The sequence below is a fragment of the Tursiops truncatus genome, chromosome 8 (genome assembly GCF_011762595.2).
Source record: "Tursiops truncatus isolate mTurTru1 chromosome 8, mTurTru1.mat.Y, whole genome shotgun sequence".
NCBI classification, from domain to species: domain Eukaryota; kingdom Metazoa; phylum Chordata; class Mammalia; order Artiodactyla; family Delphinidae; genus Tursiops; species Tursiops truncatus.
The window spans coordinates 70,654,864-70,681,530 of NC_047041.1; the positions used below are offsets into that span (position 1 = coordinate 70,654,864).

The 26,667-nt window shown below is 40.0% G+C and overlaps 2 protein-coding genes across 11 annotated transcripts in view; both read right to left on the bottom strand.

The window, feature by feature from the left end:
* Positions 1-2,160, bottom strand: part of SERGEF (secretion regulating guanine nucleotide exchange factor) — a 218,963-nt gene extending 216,803 nt beyond the window's left edge. For all 10 annotated transcript variants that reach the window (XM_073808655.1, XM_033862604.2, XM_073808654.1 and 7 more), the window contains exon 1: positions 2,079-2,160. In XM_073808655.1, the coding sequence (XP_073664756.1) occupies positions 2,079-2,138 (60 nt within the window). In that variant the 5' untranslated portion in view covers positions 2,139-2,160. The remainder of the gene's footprint in view (positions 1-2,078) is intronic.
* Positions 2,161-3,444: 1,284 nt separating this feature from the next.
* Positions 3,445-26,359, bottom strand: TPH1 (tryptophan hydroxylase 1). The gene is made up of 10 exons (XM_004316844.4): positions 25,784-26,359; positions 21,592-21,775; positions 19,182-19,282; positions 16,247-16,314; positions 15,905-16,101; positions 13,767-13,902; positions 12,960-13,086; positions 10,935-11,030; positions 9,798-9,931; positions 3,445-9,285 (listed from the first exon to the last, which is right to left on the bottom strand). The coding sequence occupies exons 1-10, from the start codon at positions 25,988-25,990 to the stop codon at positions 9,111-9,113; spliced, it is 1,425 nt and encodes a 474-aa protein (XP_004316892.2). The 5' UTR covers positions 25,991-26,359; the 3' UTR covers positions 3,445-9,110.
* Between the last annotated feature and the right edge of the window lie 308 nt (positions 26,360-26,667).

The following is a 26,667-nucleotide window of genomic DNA, read 5'->3' on the forward strand; positions in this document are numbered from 1 at the left end:
AATTAATGTAAGACCCTATGAGTCCCCCAGGAAAGAGCAAATGAAAGACTTGCACGGTGTGAAGTGGAAAGCATGTGCAGAGGATTTCTCTGCTAGCCATGAGATCTCCATGGCTGCCCCATTACCAGGGCTACAGGTTGCTGAGCCAGCGTTATGAGATTCAAACAATGGCACCAAATTTTTGTAATGCAGCAAGAGGCCCTAAATCCATCATAAAGCAAAACAAAAGGAAATTTTAATACAATCTATTACAGCTGTATTTGCCTTCCTTACAAACACTCCAGACATAAGACACACACACACACACACACACACACACACACACACACACATCCAAAAAGGTAAATCCCCTTGTTATGAACTGAATTGTGTTCTGCTGAAATTCATTTGTTGAAACCCTAACGTCCAGTACCTCAGACTGTGACTGTTTTTCGAGATACGACCTTTAAAAAGGTAGTTAAGCTTCCATGAGGTCATAAGGATGGGACCCTAATCCAATATGACTGGTATCCTTATAAGAAGAAACACATGAATGCTCCCACCCACAGAAAAAGCCACATGAGGACACAGCAAGAAGGAGGCCATCTATAAGCCAAAGAGGCCCCAGATGAAACTAAACCTGCTGACACCTTGATCTTGGACTTCTACCCTCCAGAACTGCGAGAAAATAAATTCCCATTGTTTGAGCCTCCCAGTCTGTGGTATTTTGTTATGGCAGCCCAACAAACTAATACACTCCTCCACACAGATAATGCCTCAGGAAGAAAATACCAGCAAGCCTCCAAGCACAGCAACGAAGTTAGGTTCAACAGTATTTTTGCTTCAGTACTGACAAGGCCATATATGAAAGGCTTTTTCTGTCAGATGTTTCCTCTGTCTACACAGACCCCAGTCCCTGGCCTGGGATAAGCACCCACCCAGGCACACATTCAATCCCTAATTCCACCCCCAGCTCCAGTACCACCCCAAAGACACAGCCAGACCACCTCGGGCCACACCACGCTCTCCCTTCTGCCGGTCTGCAGCAGTCTTGCACTCAATAAATGCTGCCTGGTAGTGATAATCGCCATTTTGCAAATTAGTCTATACATACTGGTTGTAACAGCAGTAAAGGTCTTATTCTCTTCCCCCCACCGCCCCCAACACGAGAGCTGGAAGTCTTTCACTCTTTTGTTGTTCCCAAAAGACCAGCACATAGCTCGGCACACAACAGGTACTCATTCATCCATTAGTCAACAAATATGTACTGAGCACCTTACAACGTGCCAGGCACAAGCCAGGCACCATACAAGACATGCACGGCACCCACCCTCATGACGCCTACATTCTGGCCAAGGAGACCGACATTAACAAGTTATACGTTTCATTACAAGCATGTGCTATGAAGAACTACAAGACTATGTTTGTTCCCGTGCATCTGGTCGGCTGCCTGCCACACACTCCTGTGCAGACTCTCCTCTCTTCCAGCCACGACACATAAAGATGACCCTGTCTCTCAATGCTCCCGTCAAACCGACACCAGCGCAGACTCCCACACCCTCCGTGCAGGCAAGACCCGGTCACAGCCGAGTATCAGTAACTATGCAGGGTCTCCGCCTTGTGCACGGCCCAACACCGCCGGCCCCACACCAAAGGCTGCTCCGGCCAGGCTGGGGTGGGGCTGGGGAAAGGCCTTCATCCTCCTGGCAATGGGAGGGTGAAGGGCACAGGTGGCCCCACGGGGCTCTGGGACGGGGAGATCCTCTCTCCACAGAGCCCTCCGCTCCGCCTCTCCCGGCGCTATCCGGGCCTGAAGTCTGTCGCGGACCCAGACGCTCTGTCCTGGAGGCAGGTTCTTCCCACTGCGCCGCCGCCCCTCCGGTCTGGACCCCACCAGCCAGAAGCCTTAAGTCACCCCATGAAAACCCTTCCCTCCCCGCCCTCTCCTCCTCAGCCCCCAGCCCAGGATCCTCCAACCCGGAGCGCCTCTCGGACCTCGGCTGCCTGGCCCCAGGACCGCCCACGCCGAGGCCGGGCGCTCCCAGCGTCTGTGCGCCCCTCAGTCCCAGCGGCCACGGCCCGGAGGCGGAGTCACGTACCCAGGCGAAGAGCGCGGCCGCAGCAGGGGCGGCTGCCGTGTCGCTCGGCTCGCGCTCCATGCTGGAACGCTCCGACGGCACTTCCGGTGGCGGGGGGGGGTGGTGGCTGGCGCGGGGGCGGGCTCTCAGGGGGAGGGGCGGGCACGGGGGAGGGATTGGTGTCTGAGGTGTGGGGCAAGCGCGGGGGCGGAGCGGGGGCGGGGCCCGCCTGGGGAGAGGCTTGCCAAGGGACGGGCCGGCCTGGGGAGGGATTGGTGACTTGGGTGTGGGGCCGGCACTGGGAAGGGTCTGTGGTTGGAAGGGGGCCGCGCAGTGGGCGGGGCCGCGGACCGCTCCCTCTTGCTGCCGCTAACCTGGCGCCGGCGGGAGAGAATAAGTATCTCACGGAGCCGCCTCCCAGTCACCCAGTCCCGGCGCGCTCTGAGCGTCTCCGCCCGCGGCCTCCGGTCTCGCTGGGACGCTCTGCCTCTCTTTCCCTCCTCCCCTCGAACTCCTTGTGTTGAGTGAAAATTCTATACGAGTGCACTACGCTCAAAAGTTCACAAAGCTCCCTCAGGTTAGAGTCCCACGACAGCCCAGAACGGCTGACAGGACGGGGATTGCATCACCCTTTGATGGGGAAGAACTTGAGCCTGGGAGGGGGTGGAAAGAGTCCTGACCCAGTGTCTTAGGGCTAACTGTCTTTGGGCCCGCTTTGGTGTGCAGTTTGCAAAATCGGAGGGAGCTTCCTGGTGGGCGAGTGTAGTGTCTTGCATCGTTGCCGTCGCCCTCAGCGCCTGGCACGGAGCGAGAACACACACCCCGACACAACTAAGGAGGCTGGTTCTCACTGACTCCTTCCCGGGGCGGCCTTCTAACCCTCAGCGCTCCCAGCATGGCCCTGGCCCGGATTCCGATCATCAAGGTAATGACTTGGATAATAACTGGATAATTTTCACCCACCAAAAATTTTCATATAAAATGGCTTTTATCAGACACCCTCATACACTACCGGTAGGAGCTAAATAAGCACAATTTTTCTGAAGGAAAATGTGGCAAAGCATATTAGGAATATGAAAATAGATACTTAGATATTTAGCTAGTAATTCCACTTCTATTCCTCTATCACAAGAAAAAAATGGAACTATGCACAAACCCTTAGACTGCAAGTTATTCATTATGGGGTTACATATAATAGTAAAGACCTTAGAAACTACCTTAAAATCCAAAATCAGATTGATTAAATTATATAGCCATGCAATTGAATACTAGGCTGCCATTAAAAACATGTTCTGGAAGATAATAAATAAGGGAAATATTCATGATATGTCATTAAAGTAAATATTATACCAATTTTACACACACACGCACACACTGGGTGGTGGATTACAGGTCATTTTTATTTTCTTTTTTGTACTTTTTGTACATAACCCACATTTTCCAAGCCACACATTATCTGTGGGTACAAATGGGGTCACATTAAAGAAGATAATCCATATTCAGTAGTTCTTGACCCTTCTACTGACACAAGCCTCCAGTACTCATCACCGTTTATGCCTGGAGGCCCTGAGAAGTGTCTCCCCGAGCTCTTACAGTCCTTCCCATTCTTCCACTCCACCCACTCCTTGGTGTTTCTGCCTTAAGACCACTTAGGGGCAGCACCTCACCTTTACCTCTCCAGCCTGTGGCATCTTGAGAACAGGGAGGACCATGCTAATAAACATGCAAACTTTAGAAAGGCAAAGCAGCTCTTCATTCTCAAGAGAACTTGATGTGCAAAAACTATACTGTTTGCTGACTGTTTTATGAGTGGCCTTTTTTATTCTGACCATTTTTTTTTACATCTTTATTGGAGTATAATTGCTTTACAATGGTGTGTTAGTTTCTGCTTTATAACAAAGTGAATCAGTTATACATATACATATGTTCCCGTATCTCATCCCTCTTGCCTGACCATTCCTTTCAAGCATGTGTGATAGTGTAAAAATGGGACCCTTCCCATCTCCATTTTGGCTAAGACCCTAAGGTATTAAGTGCCAATACCTCCCACATAATAAAGTGAGGTACAAAACCACCAAAGCAGAACCTGTGAATGAGGTGTCTAGAAATCAGTGTATGGCTCCCAGGCTATGAAAGAGGTTGGAGAGGCTGAGAGAGCATTCTGATAGGATGTGTGGCGGTAGTTATCAATGTGCTGTGAGTCTTGCCCATCTCGTTTCTAAGGAAAGGCCTGCGTCAGCAGGGCCACTAAGAGAGCTTGGCATGTATCCCTCCTGATTGGGGCCGGGCAGGTTGCTGTCCAGTTCGTGCTGAGAAATGTCCAATGGCTTGTGGCCAGATAACTGCTCTGAGAGTTCAGCAAAGAGATTGATGCTTTGGAGAGGTCTTTCATGCCCAGAGGTCTTTTATGTCTTTTTTAAGACAAAGAATGTCTGAGTATCTCCCATGTGAGTGTTTCCCAAGCATGAGCAAATTGGCCAGGGGATGGTTTTAGACCCAGTCCAAGGGAATTTCTGGAGAGCTGAAGGGACACCCACAGGAGAGTTGACTACTAGATTCCTAGAGGCTGAGCGAGATGAATTCAACAGCCCAGTCAGAGAGGTATGTTTACCCACATCAAGAGATCCCAAGAAATAAGAAGCGGGAAGGTGTTTCAAAACACCCACAGAGAATGAGTCAGCATTAAATACTTACCAAGTACAGAAAGCACATATGCCAACTCACAACAGTATCAGACCAAAAAGAACTTGCTACTCCTTACCTCTCCTCCCCACCACCATTTCCAAACCCTGGAGAAGCCAGAGGCATCCTTGTGAGCAAGAAAAAAGGAGCGAGAAAATAAAGACACAAAGCACACCTCTTCCTTTCTCAGTTCTAGAGAAGAAGAAAAACTTTAACCTTAAAATCTAATGTTTTGAACTTTTACAGAACACTGGAATTTGAAAAGACTGAAATGGGGGGGGGCGTGGAGAGGGAGATTAGAAGCTAAGGACTTAGAGTGAGCAGAAAATTCAAGACAGGGACCTGAGATTTCATCCAAAGGGACAAGAAGGAACTACCCAGAGTCAGTTTTCATAGAGAAAGGGTCTGAAAGGATACAGTTTTTTTCCAATTTCATCCCTTGAATATACATGCATCAATTTATATTAACTGTAACTTTAACTTACAGTTATATTATTATGTTATATCCCATAATACAATTCCTTGGAAGTGTTGAGATGGGTTGAAATGCAGCTACGATTTCACCTATGTACGTACCACTGACTAGCTCTTCCCATTAGCAGCTTGGTTGAGTTGCAGTTCTTGAATGGAGCTAGATTTAAATTGGTATCACTTTCAGGTGATTTGTCTCCCCATAAGAGGAAAATATAAAGTATTTCAAGTATACAGAGTATCTCTCTATACTATACAGGTTAGGGAATTTTTTCTTTTAGATGATCTTATTTGATCCTCTCAGTATTACTGGTATGATAAGTATTGTTGGAATCGTTATTTTATAGATGAGAAAACTAAGGCTCAAAGAAGTTAAATGAGTTACTCCAAGGTCAGATTTCCACTTTAAATGCAGATTAGCTAGCTACAGACCAGTTCTCTCACCAAAAACAATTAGAAAAACTGGGGGGAAATATTTTTAAAATCTGTTTCCAGTCATCGGAGAGCTATCAAAGCAGCCAGAACTTGGAGGGCCAAGATCTAAAAGCTGAGAGATTATATTTGGCACTACTTTTCTGCTTGAAGCATTTGCTAATTAGCAAGCAGTGACTTGGAGGCTAAGAAACTGGGCTGAAAGCAGCAGCTGAGAAGCTGAGAAACTGAACAGTACTTTTAGCAATTTTATGGTGTCGGGAGGTGGGGTGGAATGAGAGTAAAGAAAAGTAGGAGTCCAGGGTCCCCAAGGAGAAGCCCTGGTACACACACGTAGCTTTCCTTTGAGATCCCTAAAGGGCTGCGCCGTAAGAGTAGAGGTGAACTGGAAATAAACCAGCTCTCACAAAGACTAAAACGCAGCTTCAAGTTGGCTTAATCCCTGCTAGGACTAAGGTGAGCTTCCCCTGCCATTATATGCTATCTGATCGACGCAAAAGTTAATTCCCTCTGAAGGAAGATAAAAATCATCCAGAAGCTATGGGGATCTCTGATTAGGAGATTAATGGTTCTTTACATATGGCTAATGTTTCTTTTTACAAGTCCTCTCACAACATAATTCTTACAATAACCCAGTAAAGTAGATTTAGCTCACTTTACAGATGAGGAACATGAGACTGAGACTTTATCAAGAATTCCAAAAAGTGGTTTCTAGGTTCCAGGTGTGTCTCGCTCCCCTTACATCACATATTTGTAGGCTTTTTAAAGAAGTATAAGGAACTTACAGATTTCTGAAACTAATGAAATTGCTAATATACATTTAAATCAGTTTTTAACATACATTTGACAAAAAAAATGCTTAGTGAGAACATGAATTTTGTGTCCTTTTATTATCCAGTTGAATAACAAACTTGCAAGTCATAAGTGTATATCATATAGTAAAATAAAGACGAACTGAAATAAGACCACAGTATCTTTATACATTTCCTAGAAATTAATATATGAACTCTATTATGTGTTCCTTTAGACAATTCCAGGATTTTTAATTTTTTCAGTTTGGAAGGCAATTTAATAATGAACTATAATTCTGTACACTTTGGCGTGTCATAACCACTGTACAACTCCAAATGACAGAATTGGCAGATTAAGAAATACAGGCAACTGACAACCAGATTTTGGAGCATTCTTCAAAAAGTCAGGAACATACCATCTATGTCTCTGAGTAATAACTCACTGATTAAGAATTATGAACCACACTTTTGGTTCAATTCTGTTCTCATATATTTGAAGAAATATATTTAAAATGCATGAAAACTCTAAGACTCTCAGAACTCCTCATTTACCAAATATCATAAATTCAGAGGTTAGAAGAAAAAACTGAAACCAATCATTAAATATTTCCATTATTCTGAAGATGTGAATTATAATCGTTGTGTCTTTAACATTTACTTTAGTGTGCTTTTGTCATAGAGTGATTTGAAATACCATCATTTAAAAATTCAATAACTACGATTCTTTGCAATGATCAAAGTTGTATGAAAATAACCAAACCAGATACAGTATGCATGATTTGTTGTTATTTGCTATCTATCATAGTTTGCTTCATAGATTTCCTTGCAACCAAATACACTAACTATAAATGACCTAACCAATATTTCAAAAGGTTTTAGATTAGCTGACTTAGATCTAGTACTATCAAAGGTATACTTAACAGTTGATCAGCTATTAAAATTTATAAGTAATGTAAAAATCTGAAGTAGCATGAATTATTCTTCCTAATTCTATTTCCTTGTATAACATAAAATGAAATAAATTTTTAAGAGTTTTTAAAATAATTTCCTTTGAGGCCTAAAAAGGATTAAAATATCTAGTTGTCTGTTGAAATAAAACATGTTAAATGGTATTCAATTTGACTATTAATGTGAAAAAATTAAGGACACGGTCTTTAAATAGCTGATTAAGAATGGGAAATTGGCTGAAAATATGACCCTTAATACAATCAATAGAAATGAGATCACTGGGAGAGGAAACTGATGGGGCACAAAATTCTGGTGATTCTGAGTTTCTTTTTGGACCTATAGAGTTTAAGATATTTGGCAGGGCTGCCATGTTGCACAACCCCATTTCATTCTAATGAATGGTGCCACAAGAAGTTACACAACATTGGCTTAATTCATGGGACATCTAGATGGAAATATCTGGCAGGCAGCTGGATGTAAGAGGCAAAAACTCAAGACAGATGTCAGGGTTAGAATTGCAAATATGGGAGACATATGAAATAAGAAAGTCATGGACACGGATAACATCTCCCGTGAACAGAGAGCAGAGAGAGAAGAGGGCTAAAGACAGAAACTTGAGGAAAGTCTTCCTTTAGTTGTTGGGGGAGGAAAGGAGCAAACTGAAGAGATACAAGCCTATCCTGGGGATTCCAGCTTTACTGCTTTATACCAAGCCTGCTCCCTGTACTACACCGCTGACACCACATAAAAGCCAGTGCTTGCAGCCTTCATTATTACAGTGTCAGTCCTAAAATGCTCTTCTTGACTTTTCTTACACCATCTCCTCCCCACTTCCCCACACTCGACTGTCACGCCTGACCTTCCTATTTATGGTCTCACCTTATACCTTGGAAATAAAGTGCTCGGCACTGCTTTTCCAACTTAAACTTTGCACGCTTCTCATCTGTCTCAGTTTGAACTCTCCCTTGGACAACACTGTCTCCTGCTAACCTGAGGATATTCTCTGGGGCTGCATGTCGGAGTAGGGCCTTGCAAGTTCCCTTTGGCCTCTTGAGTAGGACAGATAATGTAAAACATATGCAATGCCACAGAAAGAAAAGAGTTTCAAGGAGGATGGTCACTCGGGCAGGGGCTCCCTAGTGCCTTCAAAATAAAGTCACAAATTCTTCACCTGGACTTAAGGATCATACTCCAATCAACCTTTCTAGACTTAGATACTCCTTTTTCCCTACAAGACACTACACTTGAAAATAGACTATTTGCTCTTTACCAGGTATGTTTCATATGCAAAGGCCTCTCTGCTTTTGCTCAGGCTAGCAGCAGAGACAGCTGATCCCCTATTAAATTTGGGCATGTGAATGTGACCAAGCTTGGCACAAATTCAGTTATAAGTAAGCTATTGTAGAAATAAGAGAATCTTAAGTAACAATATGGATCAGTTCCATAATAACCACCAAGGTATTGTAAGTGATCATCGAAGTCATTTTACTCAAGAACTGGGGAAAATAAAATTAGGCTATACTTCACTAAAGCTGTTACCAAAAGAAAAAAAAAGTAGTGGCTAGAGTATCCAGGTACACATTTTCAAAGACTAATGGTCCATTAAGGAATGGGAATAGAGAAGATTGTTTGGCTGCTGTTCCTCCACAACCAGGTCATCAAGCAAAGCAACAGTTGGCCCACAGGCCTCTGAATGCTCAGATGCTTTCGGGATTAGGACTGGCAACTGTCAGATGCTCAGCTGCCTGCTGACTTTAGCAAGGGCATCACTGACAACATCAAGCTCATGCTGCAGTTCATTCATGGCACTGGTTATGCTCTTGGTGTCCTTCAAGATCTGAATACTCCGTGTATACGGATTATACTTCACTCCAAATGGACGCCTGATTGTTTTGGTAAATTCTCTATTTAAGAAAAAAAATATGAGGCAATCAGTTTCTAGGGAGAAAATGATAAAAACCAAATACTGTCCGTTAGTCTAAAAATTAACATATCTAAATCTTGTGTATTCTTCAAGTCCTTTCTCAAATGCCATTAGGCTTTCCCTGTTCCTCTAGCTGGAATGAATTGCTCCTGAATAAAATGCAGAACAGTGTTTCATCTGTATCTCTTTAAGGCTTCCTAGTTGTTATATAGTAATTTGCATACAGTTTATTTTTCCTATTAGATTATAAACTCTCTGATAGGAAGGAATAGGAAGTAACCAATTTCTCAGTGTATCTGATTTATATTTGCAACACTGAACGTCATTATAAACAACACACCCTAAATATTTACTGTGAAAGAGAGATGTGTTACAGGCAAAAGGTGCCTAGTGGGCTTCTAATTATCCAGCTGCTTGCTTCTGTGACTTGTTACCATTATTGGACCTATCTTTTAGAGAGGAAAATTAAGGCATGAGGAAGATATACTTTACCTCATCTTCTCCTTTGCATCTTCAAAGCTTTCAGATACAAAGTAGACATCCTGAAAAGTTGTGATGAGACACTCCTGTTTGCAGGTAATCTTAGGATCAAAGGGCTTTACTTTGGCATGTCCAGAAAGTGCGTGCTAGAGGATGAAGAGTCAGTGAATCAAAGGATACTATCTATTTTCATGATCACATTCTACACACAACTGCCAGAGCCAGCAAAACAAATGGTTTGCTATCTCTATAAACGCCCCAAGACCACTCCATTGTTCTAACACTCTTCTCCATTTAGGAGGTACCCAAGGATCTTTATTTATTTATTCCTGCATTATGGCATCTGCTTTCTACCCTGCACTAGTTATTCCTATACATGACTTGTACCCACCAGCAGGTGGTAGGCTCCTTGAGAGAAAGACTGTACCTTGGACAATATTTCATGCACATCCACCACTCAACAAACATAAGTTCATTCCTTTATTGGATAAATAATACATCTCAAAGAATTCCCTAGAAATTACTGAAGTTGTTGCTAGCACACCAAAAATGGTGAGGCAACAGCAAGACTTTGTTTTAAAATACATTTTTATTTAAAAGATATAACTATATTCTGAATAGTTATCTATATCTATTCAGAAAACTTAGGAAATAGAGAAAAATGCCTCTTAGGTAATGTTTACTGCCACCCCAAGTATTTTCCACAGTAAGCTCTTATTGAGAGCCAAAAACTAGGGCTTCCCTGGTGGCACAGTGGTTAAGAATCCGCCTGCCAATGCAGGGGACATGGGTTCAAGCCCTGGTCTGGGAAGATCCCACATGCCGCGGAGCAACTAAGCCCGTACACCACAACTACTGAGCCTGCGCTCTAGAGCCCGTGTGCCACAACTACTAAAGCCCACGCACCTAGAGCCTGTGTTCCACAACAAGAGAAGCCACCACAATGAGAAGCCTGCGTACCACAACAAAGAGTAGCCCCCACTCGCCACAACTAGAGAAAGCCCACGCGCAGCAACAAAGACCCAAGGCAGCCAAAAATAATAAATAAATAAATAATAAAAATAAATAAATTAAAATCCAGAAACTATTTCAGGTCATATCAATTACATTAAGTGAATATGGTTATGTGCAAAGATTTACAGCTCTTACTTTGAGTTCACTGATGGAAGAAAGTAAGCCAGCACCGAAGACTCTTAGCTGCCCCTCTTGTTTACATAGACCAAACTCCACAGTGAAGAAGTAGCACTGCAAAATGACATCAGTATTACTTTCACATCCTGAAGGACTCAATTTAAAACAAATTACAACTCTTAGTCACTGACCCAAAGTACCCTGGAATAAAATCCAAGACCCCCAGCATAGCTCACAAGTATTTCTACAATCTGACCTCATTCCAAACCAGACTTCTCAAACTTTTGTTCCCAGAACTCTTATACACTCTTAAAAGTTACTGAGGAGGGACTTCCCTGGTGGTCCAGTAGGTAAGACTCCACACTCTCAATGCAGGGGCCCGGGTTCGATCCCTGGTAGGGGAACTAGATCCTGCATGCATGCCTCAACTAAGAAGTCCGCATGCCGCAACTAAAGATCCCACATGGAGAAATGAAGAGCCCGTGTGTGGCAACTAAGACCCAACACCGCCAAAATAAATAAGTAAATAAATAAATATTTTAAATTACTGAGGACCCCAAAGACCTTTTGTTTATGTGGGATAGAGCTAGCTATATTTACCATATTAAAAATGTAAACTGAGAAAAATTTAAATGTTTACTAATTAATGTTAAAATTATAATAAACCATTTTATGGTAACACAAATAACATTTTAATCAAAAGTAACTATATTGTACAAAAAAACGGTGAGAGGGCTTCCCTGGTGGCGCAGTGGTTGGGAGTCCGCCTGCCGATGCAGGGGACGCGGGTTTGTGCCCCAGTCTGGGAGGATCCCACGTGCCGCGGAGCGGCTGGGCCCGTGGGCCGTGGTCGCTGGGCCTGCGCGTCCGGAGCCTGTGCTCCGCAACGGGAGAGGCCACAGCAGTGAGGGGCCCGCGTACCGCAAAAAAAAAAAAGAAAGAAAAAAACGGTGAGAAAAGTTGCATTGTTTTATATTGTCACAAATCTTTTTAGTGTCTGGATTGATATTATTTAATGTCTGGCTGGAAAACAGATGGATTCTCACATCTGCTTCTGCATTAAACCTGTCACAATAGGTTGTTTTGGTTCAAGCATGTGGAGAGAAGTCAGCCTCAAACAGATAAGTAGTTGGAAGACGGTTGAATATTGTAATAGCCTTCTCAGATAATTGTAGCTATTCTTCTTTGACACAACATCAAAACTCAACAATGGTAATTTCTTAAAGTACAGCTGTAATGTGGAATCTGAAACCATATCAATGAACTCTGTCCCTCACATTAAAATTCACTCTGCATTTTGAATGGATCTTTTACTCAAGGACCCTGTGGGGTCCCCAAACCACAATTTGAGAGCATTGTTCTAACCATCTAGCCTATTTCACACCACCTCCCCAAACCTCACACACTCTGCTCCAGCTTCTTGTCATTTCCTCAGATACACCAAGCACCTCCTGTCTTTCCTTGTGTGTCCTCATCCTGAGATGCTCTTCCTTCTTTTCCTGGCAGGTGAAAACATTACTCATCTTCCCAGGGCTGGTCCAGATGTTCATCTTCCATGAAACTTTCCACAGGCAGTTCTCTGCACTCCCAGAGCACCCTGCCTGAGCTTCTCTACAGACCTCCTTTCATTCTAACATAAGTGTCTGTGTATAAGTTCCTTGAAGGTGGGAACCAGGCCTTATTCATCTTTCTATTTCCATCATGTTTTGTACCTAGTGCTCAAAAATATTTTTAGCATCATTTTTAAGGAACCTATCATTTTTACTAAAAAAAGAAGGTATACCAACTGTTAACATTATTGTATTCTAGTGTTCTCTGTCTCTCTGCCTTTTTTTTTTTTTAAAGCTCAGGTCTTCTTTGGATAAGCCTTAAATGTTTACATCTTCCTTTAATGTTTTTTTAAATTATTTAAATTAAATTAAATATGAGCAAAGACAAATTTTCTAATGCTCATCTTGAGTAGGTACTTTTAAACTACACAAATACCCACATCCCACCCCAGTTAAAGATTACTGATTCATACAGCTATTTCCAGATTTATACCGTTGCTAGTTTTTGAACAGCCTCTTCTGAAGCTCCAAGAGAAGCCAGGCCAATTTCTTGGGAGAACTGAGCAAAACTAGGTTCAGCCAAAAGGGGGACATGACCCAAGAGTTCATGGCAGGTATCTCTGAAAAAGAGGTACAAGTTGTCACACTGTGCCATTTAACATAAATGCATAATCAACCATTCAATCAAATCAAAACCTGATCTTACTTTTATTCAAATTGATCAGGTGGTATTACTTTGGCAATGGACCACAAAGGACACTATTACAAAACCTTGGCCACTCACAAACACACATATGTAAGTTCATACAAATACGCACAGACATCCACATGTCAACCCCCCAACCCCCAAACCAGGTCTCTACTCAAATGTGACCTTCTCAGTCAGTCCTTTTCTGATCACCCTTTTCAAAGTAGAAACACCCCCACACACACAACTCTGTCCCCTTTCCCTACTTTATTTTTCTCCATGGCACTTATAACCATCTGAATTTTATATATATATATATTTACTTGTTTGTTTATTATCTGTATCTCCCATTGGAATATAAGCTCTATGAAGGCAGGAAACTTTGATTTTTTTCAGTCTTACATCCCCTATGCTTAGGACAGCACTTGGCACCTAATAGGTTGTCAATTAATAATGGTAATAATAATGGTTAACATGTATAGAGCATGGATCATGTATTACATGCCAGGCACCATTCAAAATGCTTTACATGTGCTAATTCGCTTGATCCTCACAAAAAATCATGACGTAGGTACCATATCGATGGATGGATGCTGCAGTAGAAGTACTTACGGCTCTGGGGTATAGAGGGGATCTGAACTGTGTCTCACATACTGTGTGCAGTGAAAAACTCGAAAGGCTAAACCTGATAAGAAATCTCTTGGTGATAAGTAACCAGCCACAGGACGGATGGAAAAACCTGTGCGCTCTGCAAAGCAAAGGAGAAAATCTTCACTAGAATAGACAATCTTACTTTTCTTTTTTAAAAAAACTCACTAACAAGATCTATTAATTTAGATCAGAACCATTTTTGAAACCATGTCATTTTTAGCCAGTACTACCTCTTGTAGTTTCTTTGTTATCTAAACTGGATGGTGCTCTTTCATTCCCCAATACCTGAGTCTGCATGCCCACTGTAAAAGTCACCTTCCACTAGGCTGCAGTGGCTCTGGGGACCTCTATAAGCTCTGATCTTGTCCTTCATTTCAAACTCTCACACTCTGGTAATTCCAGTTCCACCCCAATGCTTTGTACTTGGATTCTCCCACTCCGATGGGCAAAAGAATTTTTCACAAAGACGGAAATGTTCAACATCTAGCCTATTGCTAGCCACTAGCCACGTGTGGCTATTGAGCCCTTGAAATGTGGCTAATGTGGCTGGGGAACTAACATTTTGATTTACATTCATTTTATTTTTTTTAACTTTATTTTCTTTATTTATTTATTTTTGGCCGCACCACGCAGCATGTGGGATCTCAGTTCCCCAACCAGGGATGGAACCCATGCCCCCTGCATTGGAAGGCAGAGTCTTAACCACTGGACCACCGGGAAGTCCCTACATTCATTTTAATTATTTAAACAACCACGGTTGTCTAGTGGCCACCATATTTGCCAGGGCAGGTAGCCCCTTCCAATTCATGTTTTGTTTGAACTGTCTTTTAATGTTGGTTTCTCTCTTTGACGCGTTCCCTTGAAACACCTTTAGCAACAAGCTCTGCAGCCTGCTCAAGCTCCAGACCCCAAGTGATCAGCTTTCAGTTTTGCATCTATAACAAAATATTGCCTCCAGATCTCATGCAAGTGTGATTTGATAACAACTTCTGTAGCATATGCTAGTCCATCTTTGTTAAGTCACACAAGGTCATGTGCTTTGGTTCTCTGCCATTCTTAATCACTATTTTTTTTAAATCTAGTTTTTGTAGGAACCACTTATATGAGTTCTTCCCTTGTAAAAACTATATTGCCCTCTCCTGTTTAGTTCTTAGTTTTGTGTATAGTGGTTGAGGAATGAGAATTATGGAGTTGAATAAATATGTATATTTTTATAACAGTCTATATAATAAATTCAAAGATAGTAATTTCAGATCATGATGGAAATAAGATAAACTCCCTTTGGGTCAAAAACATAATGCCTATGTTTTTCCCTAAGGTTCTAATCTGCTGAGATCAAAGGGGGATATTTATTTTTCTTACATATTGTAGATCCTGGAGATCACTGATCCTTTTACTTCCTATACTAGTGAGAAAAAATAAGGAAGCCTGGACCAAGTAAGCATGATGAACTAAAAGGAGCAAAATTGTCCTTAGTCTTTGTTTATGCTTCTATTAACACATCTTCTTCTTTGAGAAAACGATAGAATCTTAGTGTGGAAAGGGGCTTCAGCGATCATTTACTCCAACCTTCCCAAAGGTGCTTGAATCTGCTCTATCACATCCCTCTAGCGGGTGTGGAACTTTTGCATGAACATCTCCATGGATGTGGAACTAACCATCTCATGAGCCTGTCCCATTTTCAAATGGCTCTTTTAACAGGATCTTGTCCATTTCGAACTAAAAGTTTGCTCTTTCTATCCGACTGTCCTTTACTTCAGAGCCACATAGGAATCCCTCTATAACATAAGATGACCTTCAAATATTTAAATAAATCTATAAAGTCCCCTAAATTTCCAGGTTAAACACCCTGAGAATCCTTCAAATTTTATTTATATGATACATTTTCCAATCCTCTTACAATTCTGCTCACTTTCCTCTACATTTGCTCCAGGTTATGAACGTCCCTCTTCAAATGTGGTGCCTGGAGAATTGCCAGGACAGAATACAGAAAAATTCTGACCTCCCAAATAACTGGACTTTAGTCCTCTATTAAAAATTCTATTGTGATTGAAATGGAGTTCAATATTCCCCTTACAAAAAATTAATCATTTCATTACCTTTTAAAAAGTTTGAGACATCTTCCAATTGTGGGATATTATCTTCCCGGTATCCACAGTATTTAGAAAGCAAAGGTAAGTTTTTGAGATACTCTCTGCAAGCATGGGTTGGGTAAAGTTTGTTGAGCTCTCGGAACACAGTTCCCCAGGTCTTAATCTCCTCCTCAGTGAATTCAACGTTAGGAATGGGGTCTCCACTAATGAGATAAAGAGAAGTTATCTTGAATTAGCATCCAATAAACAGTAGCACGTATCTTGTTTTCTATTTACTATATAGGCATAATTTACTCCATTTATTTCATTAGTTCAAAGTTGAATAAGTTATTTTTATAGTACACTTACTGTTTATAGTTCATAGCCAAGTCTGCAAAATACTTTCGTCTTTTACGATAGACATTGTCTTTGAAGCCCTGATAATTAAAGAAAAGTTTTTAAATATGCATACTAAAAAATACTTAACAAATGACTTAGAAAACATTTCATTATTATTCAAGTGACTATACTGAAGGGCTATATAACTGTTATTTTGAGCAAGCACTGTTTAGAAATTTATGATCATTTTTCTTTTAAAGTCAACATTATATGACAGATTCATACGATAGTGGCTGCAAAGATAAAAGGTACTATAGATTCAAAAATACTACAGTAGCTACAAAAATAAAATAGTTTGAGGAAAAAGAAAAGCACCACCCTAGTTAAAATACATGGCTCTTTTCCAAGGGTGAGTTTTTTCTTAATCATTTGACTACATCTTCAGTTATATTTTCCTGTAATTAGTAACAAAGTAGTAATTACTAATATTTGAAATCATGGCAACTGAATCTAGCTTCAGATTTTATTGCAAAATGCAGACATATTAATCATTTGTAGAAGCAATTAATGATAAAAAGATAGAAGAGATAGTAACACTAGAATTTATACCTATGAAAAATATTTAAGAAAAAAATAGACAAAATAAGGCATCAAAAAGCAAATCTTAGGAGGAAATAGCCAATAATACAAAATAGGAAAGAAGGGGAGGACACTTGAAAGGAAAGAATGAGACTTGTGTGTTTAACACAGATTTACAAGTCCCTACTATGCACCTGGCCTTGTGCTGAAATTCAGAGAAACACAGCACAATCTGGATCTTCAAGGCGTTTACTTTAACCAATTGTTTTGAAACAATATGGTAAGTGCCTTATTACAGACAGGCACAAAATACCACTTGAACTCAGAAAGAAACTCATAATCCAGAGTATGCGAAGAGGGTAGTGGGGGTCAGGAAAGGGTCCCTAGCAATGACTCCTAAGCTAAAAGAGGAGTGGGGAGAGCCAGGGGGAGAAGGACAGAAAGCACAGCACCAAGGACAGCGCAGAAATGAAAAACAGCATGTTGCACCTAAGAAAGTACAGGTAATCCAATGTTGCTGGAGCCTGGAGAGTGAGGTGGAGCACGGTGAAGACTAGTTATGGGTCTGCTAGTAAAGGTCTGTTTGAGAGCTTGGATTTTAGTCTTGGGGTAATTGGAAGCCATTGGGTTTTTTTAAAAAAAAAAAAAAATAACAGCTTTATCAAGATATAACTCACATACCTTAAAACTGACATTTTAAAGTGTACAATTTAGGGGGGTTTAGGATATTCACAGTGTTGTGCAACCACCTCCACCATAATTTCAGAACACTTTATCACACTGAAAAAAAACACCCTACTCATTCACAGTCTATCCTCATTTTCCCTCACCCCCAGCCCTGGCAAACAGTAATCTACTTCCTGTTGCTATGAATTTGCCGCTTCTGGATATTTCATGTAAAAGAAATCACACAATGTATGGCCTTTTGTGACTGGTTTCTTTCACTATCACAGTGTTTTCAAGGTTCACCCCTGTTGTAGCATGTTGAGTAATTCATGCTTTTTTATGGCCATTAATATCCATGTTGGGGACATACCATGCTTTATTTATCCATTCACCAGTGGATGGATATTTGGGTTGTTTCCACTTTTTTGCTACTATGAATAATGCTTCTATGAACATTTGTGTACAAGTTTTTGCGTGGGCTTATGTTTTCAGTTTTCTTAGATCTGTACTGAGGTACCATTGGTGATTTTTAGGCACAAGAGGGATAACGGTTATACTGAGGCTTTAGATCGTTCTAGTGACTATGAGGACAGGTTTGAGGCGGCAAGGCTGGAGGCAGGAAGACCAGTTAAGGGATGTGGTAGTAAGAATAAACAAGGAACAAATTAAAGAAATATCTTGGAGGTGAAAATCAGCAGGACTTGGTAGTAGGTCAGTAAAACTGATTTACACACCTTTCCGTAAACATGCCCCAGATTTTCTTGCCTCTGAACCTTTGCTCATTTTGCAATGAACTGTCCTTCCTCTCCATCTCTTTCCTGCCAAAATTCTTTAAGGCCAAGTTAACAAGGTTGCCTTTCTCTGACCTCTTCAGCTAGAAGTGTTTGTACTCTCTTGTGTATATCTCAAAGCAGTCTGTTCATGCTACTTAGCACACTTTTCATACTTAAATCTTGTACGTGCGTTTATATATGTGTGTGTGTGTGTGTGTGTGTGCTTTACTTTGTCAACTTGACTGGAAGCTCCCAGAGGGCAGGTACAGCAAATTATTAATTCCAATACTTACTCAATAAGATATTATAGAATAAATGGATGGATCGGCTGGGGTTGTCTAAGGCAGTATACGGTCACATTCACACAGCTAATAAGTGATAGAAGCTAGATTAAATCCCTGGTCTGTGCAACTCTACTGCTGACTCTCTTCTCTCCTCCCCTCCTAGGATCCTAGAGCTCCATAAGAAGTCCTAATGCTCTAGACTTACTAATTCTCCAACTCATGCCTGTACTGTAACCCATATGATTTTCCAAGGAAACAGCTTCCTAATTCATCAACTGCATAATAAACCAATTATGCTGGGCAGTGTGGGTGATGATTTTCCCCTTCCTATCTTTACTCCCCTCTCCAATAGCCCATGCCCATTTTGATAGAAACCGACTGCAGATACGGTGTTCACTGTAGTGTAATTCTTGGAATAGCTCTTAGTAATACGAATTCCAGGCATGACACAGATGTTTTGGAGCCAATGAAATTGGATGCTCTTCAGTCACTTGGTTTCAAGTCCACCAACATGAAGGACTAATAACACTTCCTGAAACCCAGATTAATCAAGATCCTATTTAGTCTAGAATAAGCACTTTCTCCAGAAAAGAAAAATAATACCCTTAATTTTTTAGTTTGCTTTAACTTATTTTCATGAAAATATTTATTTAAAATATTTACAGGATGGTCAGCATCCAGTTCAGATCCATACATCAGAACTCTGTTAGCACAATGGTCCAGGTCAGAAATCTTCTTTGGAAACCAAGGAACAGTTTCCATACCTGAAAAATACAAAAAACACTAACAGTTGAAGAGACCATCTTAAATTAGGCAATAAAGAAAAAGAAATTAAGAAAGTCATAAATGCATTTGGATGAGATTTTTAATTTTAGCTTGTACGTTGAGGCACAATGTATACAAGTAAATTGGTCTAGTTTTAGTAAGTAAATCTTATTCAAAGTTTTTGAGTTTAAAAATATTTTAAGCCTTAATTTCCTAAGCATTGCAGAAATGATGCACTTTAGTAATAGACCAAAAGTTCAAAAAAATTTAAGCTACATATTTAGCTAGTCTTAAAGAGTAAGGCTAATTTTTTTTTTTTTTTTTTTTTTGGCAGTACGCGGCCCTCTCACTGTTGTGGCCCCTCCCGTTGCGGAGCACAAGCTCCGGACGCGCAGGCTCAGCGGCCATGGCTCACGGGCCCAGCCTCTCCGCGGCATGTGGGATCTTCCCCGACCGGGGCACGAACCCGTATCCCCTGCATTGGCAGGCGGACTCTCAACCACTGCGCCACCAGGGAAACCCCAAGGCTAATTTTTAATTAGCAAATTTAATTAAAACTCTGAATGTTTATTTTTGTTGATTAAAAGGATCTTAGAGATCATTTATGTCTTTGCCACTTTGATCTTCTCACTATCCCTCATACATACACGCTCTCCTAAAACTCTGAGATTTGTGAATGCTGGTCTTCTCCCTGGAATACCTATCCCATCCCACATCCTGCTGCACCTCATCCTTCTGTTTTCTTGAGAATATCCTTCTCCTCCTTCAGGACCCAAATCAAATGAGCTTTCCCTGACCCTGTAGGTGGCGCTAATTCTCTATCATCTGGGTTCCCATGACTATGACTCCAATTCTCTGAAAGCTTTTACTATGTTTTACTATAATGTATCTGCATATGGCTGTCTTACAGAAAAGAATGGGAACGACTCCAGGGTAGGACTATTTCTTTTTGTATCCCCATTTCTTAGTAGAATTATCTGATACAAGTTGGTGTTCCCTAAAAATCAGCTGAACTATTTAGACTCTATAAAACTCTTCATTTGCCAGAGAGGTGAAGTAACTTATCCAAGATCATTCATCTCTAATGGAACAGAGAGGACTAGGACTCGATTCTTCTTGCTCCAGTTTAATGCTCTAACATACCCAGAAGTGATATTCAAGAGATTCAGCAACAAAACAACAGGGGCACCAATCACTCAAAATAGACACAAGCAGAGTCCCAGGCTCCTGCTCTATCAGGTGTTAATCTAGTTGTTTGTGGTGGCCACAGGACTCCTAGGGGAGAACTGGGGGCACATGGGCTTCAGGCATGGTGAGGAGCACTTAAGGGACTCAGGGGAAAAGCTATCTGCCAGCCAGACGTGGACGTAGAATCTTGATATTTTAATACCTTATACAGCCATATGAATACATAACAGATGACTATCAGCCCTGATTACACCCAAATATTGTGACATAATCTGAAGGGATTATTTTAAATTGAGTACCATATATAAAATGTGACTGATTTATCCATTTGTCTCTTGCCCCAAGTAAACTGCAAGGATTTTTTCACAGTAGAAGTGCTACCTGAGTATCTGAAAACTTAGAAGCTTTCCATTTGGTTTTGGTGGAAGTGAGGACAAGGAAGAATATTGTATTTCATATATAGAGTATTTCACATCATAGTTGTCAGTAATTGTCAACATTCTCAACAAATTCAAATATTCACTTAATATCTGCTAGGTATCTGCCCCGTAAGAGTTACTAAGTGCTCAGGGATTGTGAACTGGAGGTCTGTGAAATCAAGAAATGCCTGATGGGGCTTCCCCGGTGGCATAGTGGTTGAGAGTCCGCCTGCCAATGCAGGGGACACGGGTTCGTGCCCCGGTCTGGGAAGATCCCACATGCCGCGGAGCGGCTGGGCCCATGAGCCATGGCCACTGGACCTGTGCGTCCGGAGCCTGTGCTCCGCAACAGGACAGGCCACAGCAGTGAGAGGCCCTTGTACCGAAAAAAAAAAAAAAAAAAAAAAAGGAAATGCCTGATGATTTGGAAACTGAGAAAACAATGGATTTCTAACTATTCTAAATTCTTTCTTGTACTCAAGTTTTCCTTTCCACTTCTCTCGCCCTTGATAAAATGTTGCTTTATAATTTTTCTTTAGCATTTTGAACAATTACATTTTGTATCTTCTTCATTATCAGATTGTAAGCAATTTGAATAGACAGTGTTTTACGTTTGCTTTCATGCCTTCAAGCTAAACATAAGATAGGACACACATTATGCACTTAATCTTCTGAGTAGTATTTTCACTTTTCAAACTTACCATCTTCCTTCACAGTAAAATTATCTGGTAGATTCACAGAGAGAACATTAGTATGAGACTTCAACAGATGAAAAATATCATTCAATTGTTCTCTATTGATATCACAATCAACAAAAATCTCAAACTCTGAGTTTCTTCTCTTTGATTTTCGGGACTCAATGTGTAATAGGTTCACATGCTTCTCCTGTGGAAAGCAGAGGATGAAGATCACACATGACTGCCTCAAATGGTTATAGTCTCTGAGAAGATTACTTCCATTACCACTAAAACTCAGTCTCATCACTTGTCATAATAGCCAAAGGGAAAAAAGGCTGTTTTTAGTGCCATCAACAGCAAAATAATTCCCCCTAAATATTAGGTACTATTCCAAAAAAGTTTGAAAAATTCATCACACCCTCCAGAATCTAATTAAATTAACACCCAGTAGAAAGTCCCTCAGATTGCCAGAACTGATTGGGCTTCAAATCAAAAGACTTAGTCTCCTAGATAAAAAGAACCCTTTGAAAATTCTCACAAATAAAGGCTAGGTTTTTTTTTAAGTGATCTAGTGTTAGTCCTTTCAAAAGAAAAGTCTCCTTTGCAATAATGCATTTAATACAATTAGATGAACAGCTTGAACATGGAATATTTAATACCTCCAATATCTTAAGCTACAAACTCAGTAACCAGCTGAATCAGATTGCTGCTTCTGATCTCTTCGCGTGCCAGCCTGAGCTGTGGGATCCATATGTGTAAACCTGTGGGGGGAAGGTATCTTCTCTTACCAATCTGGGTGCTGAGGAAAAGCCCTGGTGACATAATCATGAAACATAAGAACCAGTCACCCAACAGTTTTCTTCATCTAAAAAACGAGAAAGTTAGAGTAGATGATCTCCAATACTAACCAGCTGAATCTAAATTAACTTAGTGAACACCTGTGTAGCCAAGTAATCGCTGTGAAGCATACAAAGGAGGGCAAGACGTACAAGGAGTTTACAATCTAGTTGACTAACACATGAAAGACTAAGAGAAAATACAAATAGTGAGTGTTCAGGCGCAGAAGATGTTCAGAAACGGAAAAAAACATCAGGAGTTTGAGGAGGTAGAAGGTTCTATGGAGCAGATAGGAGCTGAGATGAGTCTTAAAAAATAGATAGAATAGGAAGACAGAAGGGAAGAAGTAAGATTCCAAACAGGAGGAATTGTATGAGCAAAGGTAGGGATGAGATAATTATCAGGGAACATTAACTTGATAAATAAGAAAGGAGAGTGAATGTCAGGGATGTTGGGAAATTGGAATAGGCAGGGTTTATCCTGGAACGTAGAATCTATCATGGAATCAATACAAGAGAGCCAGTTACAAAATATATTGGAATTGATCAGGAGTAAAGGAGAGTTTTATTGAATCTATTTCTTATGAATTTTTAGAATAAGAGTACATTCATAAATATTTTCCGAATGATGACTTGAATAAATATAAAGCTATAAATTATGTTTTTGGAGAAGAAGATACAAAATGTCAATTCTTCCTAAAGTAATCTAAAATTGAGTGCTATCAAAATGAAAAACCTGATGGAATTTGGTGAGGAAATGTAACTAAATAACTTAAAAGTTATTTAGTTTCTTTTCTTCTTACCTGGAAGAAAAGTTTAGTCAAGAATGTCTAGGAAAATTCAGGTAGAGTTAAAGTAATAAGTGAGACATTCCTTATCAGATATTTCAATTACAACAACAGAGGCACAGAAAGGTTAAGCAGTTTGCCCAAATGCACACAGCTAATCAGTGTAAGAGCTGGAATTCAAACTCAAGCTGTCTAGCTCCATAGTCTATGCCCTTAAAAACTATGCTGTAATCCTGTTGTACAAGAAAAGAAGAGTCAGAATAACGGATAATATAGCTCTTCTTTGAACAAGATTTACATCATCTTTATAATGAAAACACTGAAGACTGATATAGCCAAAAATTGGGGTATAACTACGTTGTGAAGATGGGGGGAAGGGAAGTTGAGGGGCCTCTGGAAAGGGAGCTGTGCCAAGGAAGCTAATCCTTCACTTCCGCTGGAGAAAATCAATAGGTAATATCTACAAATGGAAAAAACAAGGAATAGCAGCAGAACAAGCATATTGCTTATAAATATGGACGCTACTATGAGAAAATATAGTTAAAAGCGTTGAAGATGCTTGCCCCCTATAGGCAGAGGATAAGTAAAAATAGGTGGATTCATGCCCACAACACCATTGCAGCAGTCAGAAGAACGAATGAGATGGATACGTAGCTGCACGGGTAGGTCTTCAAAACACAGTGCTGAGTAAAAGAAAAAGTGTATGTACAATAACATTTATATAAATTACCAGTCCATGCACATGCAGAAACTCAACATAGATTCTAAGTAACATAAAAAACAATTCAGTGTGTAGATCAAATGTATCAGAGCAGTTGTCTATCAGAAGAGAGAAATGGAGATGGAATAAAACAGGAGGAGGCTGTATACATCAGTGATGACAGTGTCCACGTGATTTAAGGAGTGTGATTAGCTCAACCCTCTGCACCTAGGTCAACATAAAAATTAAATGGAATTTAGGAATGAAGAGAGATGAAGCAGAAGACTGCTATTTTCTTTATAAGCTTTATAGTGTGGGGTTGACTTTTTAAACCATGCACAAGTATTATTTGATTAAAGACAAAATAAAAAAGAAAGTTGATGGAAGAAATACAGGTATACTACTTAAAGACTCCAAGGTAATCAAAAGAAGAGCTTGCAGTAATCACGTAATTATCAAATATGGGGAGGAGAAGGAGGAAGAAGGGACGGAAGTATCAGTATCAGTATCATTCACAATAGAGAGTAAATAAATATCATGTAAATTGATAACTCAGATCAGGACAATATTTAGACATTATAAATTCACCGCTAAAAGAACTAAGAACAGAAATAGTTAAAAGAGATTGCCTCTAGGGAGTGGAACTGAGGTGCTGGGTAAAAAACTGGTGCTTTTTATCACAAACTCTTCTAGACTATTTGTTATATTTAGAATTTAAAATTCTTTGAAATATTATTTTCAAACTGCTGTTTAACAGTATATCATATAGATATAAATCTGATTTCTAAACAGCTAACATTTATTGATAATTTACTTTGAACTATCCTAAGCACTTGAAATATATTAATTTTATTAGTTCTCACAGTGACCCTGTGAGGTAGGTAGGGTTCTCATTTTATAGATGCTAAGATGAAATGCAGAGAGACTAATTAATTTGCCCACCATCACACAGCCAATAAGTGACAGAGCAAGGATTTGAACTCAGGTGGCCTGCCTTCAGGGGCTACAAGCTTAATGCCGATGATGTTCTAGTAGTATAATTTAACCTGTCGCACACCTTAGGACAAGTAGTTTGTTTATAATTTTTTAATTCTTATAAATAAATCTTTGTGTCTCTTAAACTGGGTTAGGTCTCCCAGTTCAATGCTATCATAGTACCTGGTACTTCTCTTTCAGGTCAGTTTACACACATGTAATCATTTGTTTACTGAAATTATTTGTTTAGTGTCTGTCTTCTCCACTAGATTATACAAAACTGTGAGGGCTGGAACTGTGTCTGCTTTGTTAGGGTACACACCTTCATATCTAGCAGGACGTGCTGTACCTAGTAAGTACTCAGTAAAAATTCCTGTTCTAACTGACTGACCCTGATTTCCTTAGGACAGATTTATGGAAGTAAAATTACTGGGTCAAAATATGTGAACATTTTAAGACTCAAAATACATATTACCAGATTGTTTCCCTACACATCACATCAATTTTCCCTCACACCAAAGGTGTATTTAAGTGCCAAATGCATTGAAGCTTTAACAGTATGGAGTAGTATAATTGTAGAATCTTTGTTATTTTGCTATATAAAAAAATAGCATTTAATATATTATTAATGTATCATTAAATAATATCATTAAAATTTCAATATTTCATTTAATTAAAATAAAATTTACTTCTTCAAAATCTGTAAAGCGAATCTTTCCTCCCTCATTTCTTTATTAGTTATTTGTACCTCCTCTTCTATAAATTGTTTGTATCCTTTGCCCATTTGATAGAATCGAGCAGTATTTTAGAAACTTAAGTGTTTAAAACATTTCTGTGGTCCACCTCTGAAGAATTTACAAATAATCTTACAGACCCATTTTATAAGAGTTTTATGCAGAAATACAGAGACTGCTTACCTGGAAGATTTTCAGTGCTTTTATAAGTCCTCCAACTTCATTCTTTAAGGAAAAAATGAGAGTTGCTCTTCCCTTTTCTAAGGAATGATCTTTGTTTTCCTTATTGTCTTCAATCATGATGAATTTGGTGTATGTCTCTAAAAATAAAGTATGAAAATAGAAAGCTCTAAAAAAAAGTTGTACAATGTAGACAATATTTGGTAGCATAGATAATATTTGAAACAGACAATATCTGATAACATTAACCAAGTTTTAGTTTCCTCATCTGTAAAACATGGATGTACATATATACTTTGCAAAACTGTAATGAGACCACAATAAGCTAAAACATTGCCTAGCACAGTGCCTAGAATATAAAAGGCAGACAATACATGTTAGTAATTTTCTTTTTTTTCTAATCCAATCCTTTCAGGGCATGACTCAACCCCATGGGTTGCTTGCAGTCTTCCTGACTGTTGTGGCCTGAACTGGGTACTCTTTCTCTATGAAAGCCTACCTCCTCTCCCCTTACAATTTTAGCACTTTATTGTACTGGGTTTTATTGTAGTTTCAGATGTACAACATAGTGATTCAATATTTTTATAGATTATATTCCATTTAAAGTTATTATAAAATATTGGCTATATTCCCTGTGCTGTACAATATAATCCTTGTAGCTTATCCATTTTATACATAGTAATTTGTACCTCTTAATCTCCTACCCCTATTTTGCCCCTTCATCCCCCTCTCTCCCCACTGGTAACCACCAGTTTGTTTTCTATATCTGTAAGTCTGGTTCTTCTTGTTATATTCATTCACTTGTTTCCTTTTTTAGATTCCACATATAAGTGATAACATACAGCATTTGTCTTTCTCTGTCTGACTTATTTCACTACCCTCTGGGT